Source organism: Mchenga conophoros, linkage group LG3 (assembly GCF_057382185.1).
Source record: "Mchenga conophoros isolate Kocher_MC1m ecotype Shallow Benthic linkage group LG3, M_conophoros_male_GT1.1, whole genome shotgun sequence".
In the NCBI taxonomy this organism is placed as follows: domain Eukaryota; kingdom Metazoa; phylum Chordata; class Actinopteri; order Cichliformes; family Cichlidae; genus Mchenga; species Mchenga conophoros.
This window is the reverse complement of record NC_140528.1, coordinates 57,165,646-57,178,133: the sequence shown is the minus strand read 5'-3', so window position 1 is coordinate 57,178,133 and position 12,488 is coordinate 57,165,646. Positions and strand designations below refer to the sequence as shown.

Genomic DNA, 12,488 nt, shown 5'->3' with positions numbered 1-12,488 from the left:
TCATAAAGAAACAAGGAAAGTATGAATGTGAGCTGTTTTACAAGCTGCACGCCGTCTCGCTCTCACTGGGTTTACGTATCTTGGAAGAAACTGTTTGGGTCAGTGAGTCTGCTGTTTACAACATCACTAAATCAAAGCCGGCTCTTTTTCAGGAACACAAGGCATTTAAAGCAGCCAAGTTTATTTCGTCCACGTGGGATATTTGTGAAGTTTATGTTGGAGCATTAAAATCACATATGCTAAGGACATCTACCATGATAGTAGTGATCACCACGGGGGGGTGGGGGGGACAAAAACAAGTAAGAAAACATATGGTATAAAGTGAATTAGTCATCTTTCCCATTAACGTTACTGTTTAATTGAACCCTGACCTGATGGGACAAACACACATATGAACAAGAGAGAAGAACAAGATTTCCCAAAAGCACGGAGCACGGGGAGTCTCACAGGATGTGTGACACATTAGAAACATTGTCTGCTAAAAGTAGATTTTCTTGGAGCATTAATATCAAAACAAGTGTTCACTCTAAAGTGTATTTACATTGTAAGGGCATAAAACGTGACTCACAACATGGGTAACATATGCGTTACGAAGGTTCCTCTCTTGTGAGACTTTAAGTAATGCGAGAAGCCAATAAATTTGTAACAGAGCATTGGACAGACTAAACAAGATCCCACAGAGCAACAATGATACCATTAGATGAGCAAAAGTAGCGTTTTATGTCACAACATCATTAAAAGATTACTGGACAAATTTCCATTATATTAGTGCAAAACATTGACATAGAAGTTCACTTACAGATGCTTAATCTTGTGCTAAACATAGCTAAAAATGTCCTCTTTTTACAAGGGTAATCACAATATGTGTTGCCTGAAGCCAGAAGTTTCCAGGGCGTCTTCGCACTAAATTCCACCACACATACTTATTTTGGACATGTGTGAAAATCCGAAAGAGCTGCTGAAAGAAATAGACTTTGAGTTTGTTTTGGATGCCTCAGATGTTTGTCAGACATCCAGAGAGTGGACATCTAGCGAGCGACTAGACCTTCAAACAAAGCCTTGTATGTACAGATACCCAGATACTTCGGTGAACAACCAAAACACCCACACGTTCGAAACTTTTAAAGCTGATTTAAACATCTAAAGACCTCCAACAAAAGGTCCTGAACTCTGTAGATCAGTCAAATGCAGAAAGTTTAAACATCCACAGACGTCTTGAACGTTTCTGTCCAGTGCTGGGTTCCTCTCTCCTTATGTTGTCACCGCTACAAACAATGAGTGAGGAAAACAAAAAAAAAATACAACTTAGAAGGCACACTTTGAATCTGTTGAGCTGCAGCACGGACCGGCAAATTTAATGAGAAAAGAGAACTGACACCTTGCAAACTTTAAGCATTCAATCCGATCCATTTAGAGAAAAGAAATCATACATCATATATTTGAGCATATTTATTTGTTAAGTGAATATTAAAAGATAGTGCAGCTGGTGTTACCAGTTCTCCAATGCAGTCAATAGACTTTAAAAGATTGCCACTTGATGTCTCCTGATGAATAAAGAGATCCTGACAGAAAATCTCATGCTGGGCATTTTTGAATCTGACCAACCAAGAGTTAGCCATTTGGTTATCGTTAGATGCACCTGTTTGCGTATCCTGTTTTTCCTCTATTTCATTCTAATAGTGACCACAATTTACTAAATGAACAAATATTTTATTAAATAAGACTAAATAACAACTGAGACAGTAAACTCATTGAGAAAGTTTACTGAGATGAAGGGCGAGGAGGCAGAGAGATGATTTTGTCTATATTTCTGTGCAGCTGGGTTTGTTTTGGCAACCACAGAATTTACGTTTATGGCGATTTTCAGGCAGCCACATCCATCGTTTATGTGAAGATTGAATCACAGCTAGAACATGAGGCCAGTGTAAAACCTGCAGGTAAAAAGGGCAATGCAGGTGTTTTATTTAAATATGCTCAAGTTAAAGCAGCTAATTCAGAAGGTCTCATGTAGTGGAACCTATAAAAACCTCATGGGACTTTAAACGACGCAGAAAATGGGAGAATTTTTTTCCCCATGTATTCATGTGTGGATTGTAAATAGTTAAATAGTCCTATTATGTTGTAAGAAACTGGGACTGTTGTGGAGGGCCGCTCAGATAAGTGCGGCTCTCTACAACAGTCCAAGCTTCTTATGTGGGCCATTGGAAAAATGAATTCCCCACTCGTGCTTTGGATAATTTTAGGCATGAAATTAAGGTGAATTAAATTACACTTCTTTTTTTTTCATTAACACAGGAATTTTGTTTACAAAAAATCTCCACAAGGGCCTGTAGGCCCATTTTGGTGCATGCATGCATTGTGAAAAGTTGCAGAAGTAAAGTGGTCGTATCCCAATCGTAAATTTTATACTCAAGGGGAATTGTAAAGCCCTTGATATAATTGAGCTCCACTGTTTATTTGAAAACTTAAGTATACCCAGCCTCAATCAGTGACGTAGTCAAAGTTGAGGAGGTTGAAGGGTTAATAACCCTGCAAGAGAACAGTAGTATGGAAGAGAGCTTCTGAGTCTGAGAAAAGAGGCTTACATACCAGCTGGTCTCACAGGCGAAAAGCCACCAACAGATCCTGATCATACAAAGACACCAGTTGAATATTTCCATATTTCCTCAGCATCAGCCCCAGTGATCCTCCTGACCTCACTGACCCTAGGCCTCAATAAACACAAGAGGAAACCTCCTGGTCTGCAATCTGTGAGGTGTGTGAGGAATTTGCAGTTTATTAGTGAATCTAGCCCACTTTATTAGATGGCTTGAGTCCTTCAGAGTTCAAAAGGGTACACAAGATTTGCATGTAGGTCTGATGTAAGACTAAGAAAACCAAGCACCACCAAAACATGAATTTGGGCAACTCAGTGTGGCAAGAATTAATTTAAACTACATGAAACACTGCTATATCACTTTGTCTCCTTCACCACCACCTTTACAATTCAGTTCAGATACAGTTTGTAAAATATCAACAGTACATGTCAGTGTACAGCAGATTGCACTGTAATTTGGTTTTCTTACTCCTCCCAATTCAAGTCCATAACCCTTGACACAGTGGGTACCTTCCTCTGTAAGTAAGTATAGCCTGTCAGTCTAATGTTTCCATTAGTCAACAATTTGTGTCCATGTCTTTTTTGTTCTGTCTGATGACAGCGATACTGACGTGAGTCGCTAACTTTTCTCTTGCTAAGAGCTGCTGTTAGCTGTTGTTTTTGTTACTGTTAGCTGCTTTTAGCCAGCACTGGTGAAACTTTCTTTGAAATAGATCAAACCTTATTGTATCCGGATACTCACTCAATAAACTGATGCAATGTGAGAATGTAACTTTTTATAAGAGGTAAAGTGTGATTTTTAAGCTACTCGAGCCTAACGTTAGCTGGCATAATTTTAGGTAATGTTAGCTAGCATTAGCTAATGTTAGCTTATAACCAGCTTTTATTGTTGGTTAGCTGGCTTCTTTTCAGCCGTCACATCTGCTGAAAAGAAGTAACTGCCACAATATTAGGAACAAATAAAAATATTTATGCGTGTTTATGTGTCAGTTCAGGAGAGGAAGTTTGAGTCAAGGAAGAGGATGAGGTATAAATGAGGGCGGGGAACGAAATCGTGAGAAAGTGAAAATGGAAATATATATGCACAAATATCAAATAGTCATGTATAGTTTGGAAGAACTAATTCATTAAATTACAAGTAACCCATAAGGTGTACTACATGTGTGCCAAGTCTCTAGCCACATACTTGGTGGAACGACAATGACCATCTCAACAACGCACAGGTTACAACCCCTGTTAATGTGCTGACATTTGAACCTATGCTTCATCAGTCACCATTTTTACATTGTTACACGAAAACTAAATAGCCATATCTGGAAAACCCACACCCCTGTAAAAGCAGTGTTTATGCAACACTACTGCATAAATCAATTGTATTAACATTCAACAATTCGTCCACAATTGTGGGAGTTCCTGCTGCAACAGGTGTCTCCCATAGCACATTTTGCCATAATGACTCACACCAGGACAGCTGCACAAGTTTAAAATCAGAAACAAAACAATACCAGCTAGACTATGACTTGGAAACAGCAGTACTGGTCGGTGGTTTAAGAAGTGAATATTACCCAGCTATCTCATATCATCACCCCTAGGGTGGGAAAAAAGACAAATCATGACCCTATCCAATGCTATTTGAGATAAAGAGTCAATTAACAGAAATCACGTTGCCTCCCTTTCCCCTTCCTTATCAATCTGACACCCTGGATTCCGCTCCAGATGATCCTTAATGTCTTCCTGCTTTATGCTCATTCCTCAGATTCACAGACAAGCTGTTATGGCTCCCCTGGCAGACTGAGTTGTTGTTTTTGCTTTAGGGCAGTTCAGTCTAAGTTTGGCTGAGTGTGGCTAACCAAACTGGCGCCATACTCACCAGGTCATCGTGAACTTTTATTCTCAAACCTCATGACGACCAATCCGCCTCACCACTAAGACTGACTAATGAAATTTAACTGCATTAAATTGGCAGCAATGGTGACAAAAACAAAGTTGTCCTTCATCAGTTTCACTATTCTGGGAAGCTATTGTAATGGAGTAACTATCATGCCCTGTCCCTATGAATTTAATGGTCGGACATAGCATTTTTTCATGTTTTTAAACCTTTGGTAAATGGCCTGTATTTATATAGCGCTTTACTAGTCCCTAAGGACCCCAAAGCGCTTTACATATCCAGTCATCCACCCATTCACACACACATTCACACACTGGTGATGGCAAGCTACATTGTAGCCACAGCCACCCTGGGGCGCACTGACAGAGGCGAGGCTGCCGGACACTGGCGCCACCGGGCCCTCTGACCACCACCAGTAGGCAACGGGTGAAGTGTCTTTACCTCCTTGCCTTCCCTACAGGGGATTGTGCCAAATTTAAAAACTGATTTGCAACTTAAATGCTATTTCAGAAATCAACAGAAACCCAAAACATACTCTGGCAACACTTGAACTCTGGCTATCACATGTCTATGCAAGTTACACAAAGTTTAGGCCCATTTCCAAACAATTACTTTCGCATGTGACTTAACAGCATTCTCAATTATGTGTCAGAGGAAACTGATTTTCTCTCAGATTGGGGTTATTTGTTATGTTTCACAATTACTTAAGTAACTTATTTACTATTTATAGTTTAGCTTTTCTAAAGTTGCCCATTTTCAGTAAACCAATAAAACGTAAGCCGATGTAGGACTTGGCAGCCTGGAAACCCAGAAATTACAGGTTATCCTTCCATGATGGTCAATGTAACGAAGGGTGTCTTTTAACTCAAATAATGCTGCTTTTTTTTATTAAAAAAATCAAACCAAATCCTTTGATGCCTCAAAACCAGTAAAACCTAATACTATGAAACCAAGGTAATAAGGAGGTAGATGTGACTAAGAAGGATAATCCTCAAGACTTTTATATCCTCCTGGGAACCAAGGACAAAAGAATATTCCTATTTAACTTTATTTATGATTTCCTGCCTCTTTGGAGCTAAAAGAAGCCACCCAAACACATGACATATTAATATAAAGCCCAGGATGTCCTCTGTTTAGTGCCTCAGGAGTTAGTAGGGTAGTTCAAACAAGTCAGAAGATACAGACTAAAAACAAATTCCCATTACAGAGGGCATAAATGAATAGGCCAGTACTCAGGATGATATGGCAGACAAAGGTTCAACTCCCATGACGCCCATTTTTGTTTAGTCCCAGATTCCATCAGTCCAAATTCTTTCGGGTAAAGATCAAATATGTATGCCTTACACTAACAATTTTTTTTTTAAAATCTTGAATATTCGAGCCTCCAAATCAATAAAGGTAGTATATGAGTGCTAATAAAAAATGGAAGTACTTTGGAAAATATTGAGGAATCGAGTTAAGAAATCAGTTTACACTCAACCACCATCAGATCCTTTAGAAACACCATCTCTATCCTTCCCCCTTACCTTTAGGGATGCTGATCTTGAAGTCCAGGTCCCTCTCCTCCAGGTGGTACAAAGCGACTTCCTGTAACCTGGCTCGCTCCAGCTCCGATAGGCTCTGGATGGGAACTGGCTGTAACCGCACGCTCTGTCCCAACATGGTGGCCCACGTGTGATCCCCCTGCAGAGAAAAGAGATGGTTAAAGGATACAGAGGACACAAAAATACCTATAGAAACACAAGCCATTAATCAACAGGTACCAGATGGTCTTCAAACTAAAAAAACAAAACAAAAATCTCCACTGACATGCAATCTCTGACCATTGCCAACCAACCATCAACTACTTAAAGGCAAAAAAAATCTTCAAAAGCAAAAACAGAGAATTCAGCTGTGAGCTTTGCTTTTATCACTGTGTAACAAGATAAAGAAAGAGACCATGTTTCTTGTCAAAAAAGTCAGCGCGTTCATTTGTTTTCACTAGTCTTAAGCCTGTATTTATTTTTATTCTTAGCCTTTTATTACAAAAACCTATTGTGATGCCCTTTTTGTCTGTTGACCTTGAGATCTTTGCACAGTGAAAGCTCATTAAATCTCTGCAGACACAACCTGACCTTTTAAAAAAGGGGGAAATCCACAAGTTTAACACAGGAAGCCTGCATTTGTCATAACAACAAACCTAAATTACATTGCATATTTTATACTAAGTCTTCTGTGGCTCTAGATGAGCCTGTTTATAAGGTTTATTGGGGCCAATCTTGGTATAAAACTGCTTGATTAAAAAAAATAACTCAACTTTAGTAATTTCGAAGAATAACCCTTTCTAACTCATACAAAAAAGAAAAAACAAAACAGGAAATTAAAAACACTGTATCAAGGATTTCTACTGTTTTACTTAGTGAGGTTTAATCTACAAACATTTTCAGCTTTTTTCTGCTTGAAGGCAACATGATAATAATATTGGTGCATCAATAAATGGAAGTACTATAAGAAGTAACCATTACCAACTGCAACTCCAGATTAGCCTGCTTTACTGTATCTCATATTGATAAAATGTTATTAATCAAAAGGTATTCCGATTTCTTTAAATCTATCTTTGCTTAGAGCCTAGATACCCCCTTAATTCTCTAGCAGGCTGCCAAACATCTTCATAGCGAGCACTGGCTAAAGCTGGAAAATATTAAGATTATACAACAGTGTACAAACAGGACCTGATCTTGAATGGACAACAGGGAAATTAAATCTGCTTTTAAAAATGAGTTTTCACCATTCCTCATTTAAATATTTATCTTCTGAAACAATATTCAAAAACTCACCACACTATCAATGCCCTAGCAATTTCGAACTATTTCAAGGTGGGAATTTTACATTTTCAGGTAACTTGGAGGGAAACTTCTAAATCCATCCCAAAGCAAGTTTCGCAGTTTTCACATTTTTGTGATTTTTTTCCCTAAACTTAAGGGTTAGGGTTATTATTGTATTATTTAATGTAAGTAAGGCTTTTTTGTCCATTGTGGCAACAGTTTGAAGCCCAAAATATTAAAATGCTACTATCTCTGTAAGGTGGTAAGATTGAACTGCACAGTTTAAACACAAAGTCATAGATGGTATACATTGTAACGTATCACTGTACACACACTATATATTCTCATGCTCCTTAGTTTACTTGAAGGCCCAAAGTGTTAAGAAGTACTTCTTTGCTGTGGTAAACATTTCAGTGGTTGAGACACAGTCACAGATCGAATAAGCTAAGAATTAGCTTAAAGTCTTTTGAAGGCATTGTAAGTGTTAGGGCTGATCCCAGTTTCTCTTTGGAAATGTGGAGAACATTCAATTTTAACCTCAACACGGTTTACCTTCTACTAGATTCTCACCGAGCAGCAAGTAGGAGGGCAAGGAGCTAAATCACAGAGCTAATAAATAAGGATGGAGATGAAGAGTAGAAGAAGAATGGTAGAATCAAGAGATTTTAAGAGATGCTAAGAAAACAGGAAAAACAATATCAGGTGAATATTGAGAGGAAGCGCGGAGGGGTAATGGGGGGAGTGTTTAATGGAGGGATGAAGCGGCCGCAGGTTAATAAGAAGCATACAATCTCATTCCAGATCTTAAGTCTGTGCTCCACAACCCGTTCACCCTGTCAGACAAGCATGTGTTTCTAATATATGCATGCTGTGCGACTTTTCAGAGAGCCCAAGCGTATAGGAACTGTGCAAATCAAGTAACCAATACGTCCAAACTGTCTTTAGCAACTCGTTGATTTACTTCTATGATCTGAGGTGACTTCAAACCACCTCTGTTTGCCACGATGCCAATGGTTGTTCTGGTTCACCACATTGGGGTTAGGTTCCCCACTCTTGTTGGAGGATTGTGCCAACTTCTGTAATCTTTTAGTTTGTAAAAATTACGTCCAGATGGGATAACTTTACATCTTTGTGCCTCAAATTCTTGTGGCGTGTGGTTAAATGAAACCGCATGGGAAGTTTGTAGGGAAACGTCTCTTTGTTAAAAACTAAAGGAGATCCGAAACATGAGAAGAAGGTCCTAAGCCAAAAAGATCTAAAGACCCCACTTTAGACTTTGACTATGCATTGTATTCAATAAACATTTAAAGTACTTTGGATGAAATAATATTCTCCACAGGTGTCAGATACAATTAGCAAGGAAAAAGTAAAATATGACAAAAAATGTAGAAGAGAAGAACTTTATACTGAAAAACTATTAACTAATAGGATCATATTTAGTGACAATATGTTTCTCTGCTGATTATTCTAAAAAAAAATTGACAAACTGTCGGTCAACTCCCAAACTAAAGCTGAACTTCATGAAACTTCGTGAAAAGCCGGAACATAGCATCAAAGTTGAGATGACCTAGTCGTCATCCACACCCTCCTCCTCCCTGACCTCCAAATTTGGATTGTTTTGTAGATAAGAATAGTTTTGTTCAGCAACACAAATCAAAAGATTAAAGGTTGTGATTACATCACCAACTGCTGTGAAATTTGTTTTGTACTAATAACTCCACAGCAGTCTAAAGAAACTGGCTGCAGTTCAGGGTGTAGCATATGGTGCTCATGAGCTAGCCCCAAATGAAATGGCTAGTAGACCCAACCCACTTTTTATTTTCCAGTCCAGAAAAAGACCACTAATATTATGTTTATGGATTTTAATTGTTCCCATAAAACACTAGCATGCTGCTGATGCATGCCAGTTGGTCTAGTAAGGTTTTACAAACAGTTATAAACAACAGCTAACATGAGAATTGTGGTTAAATCACAACAGACATTTGTACATGTGTCCAAAAAACAGCTGCTTGTGGTGGTCAAATGTTAACCGCTATCAGATATAGATAGCAGATTACAATAAAAGTGCCATAAAGTGGATCTTTGTACCCGGAGGTCAAGTTCAAGGCTCGTATGATAGGTTGATATAAACATTTATGACAACCTTTTATACATAAAAATATTTAGTAAGTATGACTTCACACTTCTCACAGTTGTGTTATTTCTTGTGTCTTCTCGCTTTGTTCAGTCATGCTATCTTTTCATTTTTATTCTCTGAAGGTCTCGCTGTGCACTACGGGAGTGTGGAAACAGATCCACGTGTGCATGATTTTCTCATGACTAAATGCAGACTGCACAGCGTGATTGGACAAAATTACTTTGCTCTTAATGCTAAACACAACCAGACAAATAGGCTGTGGTGAAAGTGAAATGATGAATGATGAAAGTTTCCCACAAAAGAGCGCTGAGGCCTCATCCACATTTTCTAAAACTGGTAACATGGACTCACTCAAAGCAGCAGGGTTCAGTGGAAAACAATACCACAGGGAATATGGTCTGCTGTATGAAATGCCAAACTTTAGACATGACATTTAAGTTAAATGTCATATCTCATGAGCAGTTTTTAAACCTATACCTTATGTGTATTTTCTCTCTTGGTGGATGTTTGAACGGTCTCACCACACATTCAGGATGGGTCAGCATATCTCAATCTCTGCTTTCATGAACAATTTCAGTTGTGCTCAGAAGTTTAAACACAAGCTGTTCTTTTCTCAGGGTGGAATGACTGTGCAGCATACATCTTTGATGATTTAAATCAATCAATCAATAAAATAAACAAGAATTGGTGAACAAGTTTGAATTTATTTTGGATTTTCTCTACACAGGTTCAAATGTATGCATGCAGGCCCAAATACATTCACATCCCGACTAATAATTGATTAAATGTCTCTTAGCAAGTTGCACCTCAGTATTGCACCTTTGGCCAAATCTTTGGTATTTTGGGCTTTTTGGTGGCCTTGGACCTTTCCATCGTCCCGAGTATTGGTCAATCCTATGAGTGTCAAACAAATTCTTTTTATGGTAGTAAAGAGAAGTTACCTGTTGTAGCAATCATGATCACTAATGAGAAGGTTATAGGCCTTGGCCTTGACAAGTTAAAAGACATTGTAGGTCCTTCAGCACCACTTATTAAAAGATTTAAGTGAGTGTGTGTATTTATTTGAGCCGGTATGTATTTTAAATCAATCTCCTATGACCTATTGTCCATAGAAAGAAAACAAATCTCATAAGAAGATGATAAAAAAGATAAAATACACCCAAATACTTTTGCACACCAATTCTTGTTTTTCTAAAGTCAGAAAGATGTATACTCTTTCCACCCTGGAAAAAGAACAGTTCAAAGAAGTCATTAAAAACCCCAAATTACCATGACATTCATGCCCGTGATGTAAACTGTAAGTACTGAGATTCGTTCACTGGGAAGAAACTCTAATGGTTGCTTCTGCAACCATTAGAGTTTCTCCTTTTTGTTTTTTTGGTTTGTTTGGTTTTTTTTTTTACTACGGTAGCACTTCCCATAGCTGTTAAGGTCAGTGGTTTGGAATACCATGCCAGTCTTTTTCTTCTCGACTGGACACTACTACCAAAAACTCTAGAAGTTCATGCAGAGTGCCTGATATTAACCCCTATTGGCAATCTCGCCTTGGAAACGTCTGACCCACTCTGTCATCCTGTGAGTCATTAAGAGTCACAGGGGAAAGCTATGAATCATTTGTGAGACATCAGAGACATCATGTGAGTTATTCAGCTCACGTGGGTCCAGGTGAAAGTTGAAAATCAAGACGAGCTGCCTTAAATTCAAGCCCCTAATGCTGCCAATATCTGGGTGATCATTGTGGCTAACATTACCAAAATATGCAAACTTTTGCAAGTTAATGTTTTGTAATCTTCGGAGGCTACATTTTGGCATCTACCCTGTTATTACCAGCTGTGATCCCAGTGTCTGCTTCCCCAGTGTTAAACAATCTCACTCTGCTTCAACCAAGTTTAAAACAATTATGTTCACCAACCACAATCCAGCGTTTCTACAATCAGTAAGTGAGCGCTGCTATTCACGATGTTCTGATTACATCAAATCGGCAATGAATGTTTCAAAAGTCCATCATTTATGGTAAAGATTGTCAGGAATGGTTTGGTAAATGTTGAGTCACTCGGCTACAGATACAATTTTATTTTCATTAATAATGTGTGGGAAATGTGTCATGTCTGGCTCTGTGCTCTTTTTCCTCTTGTGATACAAAAATTTCGCTGATGTAAAACTAACTAGAAATCACTGTATTCTAAACTCAAGACTATTTTACACAAAGTACACAGATAAACACATAAGAGATGAGACCTTGCGGAGCTTGAAAGAAGCAAATCAGCAGATCAAACAGGACACTGATCACTGCAATGAAGGACGTGTTGTTCAAAGCAGCACCTGCTAAAACTGGGCCCGTTTTTGAGTTTGCATTTAAAAGCAGGTCATATAACCTTGTTCTGATGCTGTGCCCCCGTCTGATGACACAACACAGTAAGAAACATGGTGTGAGAGCTCTCGGATGCTTTTCACTCCCCCCCCACGCTGCTGTTTTGTGTATAGTCATCTCTCCCTTGGGTGCTTCTCGCCGTGCACATCATTAACCTCAGCATTTTGTTCTGCCCCCCACCCACCTCCTACCTTCTTGGCCAAACTGTGCAAATGAGGCAAAGATAAATACTGCCTCTCGTTCTCATTCATTACCAGGAGGTGAGGAGGTGGTTCATTTTTCCTGAATTACAAGAACATTTTAATTGTTTCCATTAACATAATAACATTGCTTATTTATTTGCTGAGACAACTATTGATTTCCTGTTCAACCAAACATCTGGGAATACTTGAAAACTAGAGTGTATGTAACTGTAATGCAATGTGTATTAATAAAGCCACGAATAATATACTGCAATTGCCCACGATTTTAAACCCCTGCAGGGTCGAATTATCAGACGGAAAAAGCAAGATTTATCCCTGAATCCCAAAAAACTTTTTGGCTGACATACAGCAGGGTTTTTGAAACTGTTCAGGTCCAAGGAAAAGTTACAAAGGAGAAAATGTTCAGGGTGGTCAATGATTCCTTAAAGACCCCCTTGTGGAGCAACATTAATATTTTTCCTTACAGAGTACATAAAAGGAAATAATTGA

The 12,488-nt window shown here is 38.6% G+C and overlaps 1 protein-coding gene across 2 annotated transcripts in view; it reads right to left on the bottom strand.

Moving 5' to 3' along the window:
• Positions 1-12,488, bottom strand: part of arhgap36 (Rho GTPase activating protein 36) — a 78,985-nt gene that overhangs the window by 32,129 nt on the left and 34,368 nt on the right. For both annotated transcript variants that reach the window (XM_085264034.1, XM_085264043.1), the window contains exon 2: positions 6,011-6,167. In XM_085264034.1, the coding sequence (XP_085120160.1) occupies positions 6,011-6,167 (157 nt within the window). The remainder of the gene's footprint in view (positions 1-6,010; positions 6,168-12,488) is intronic.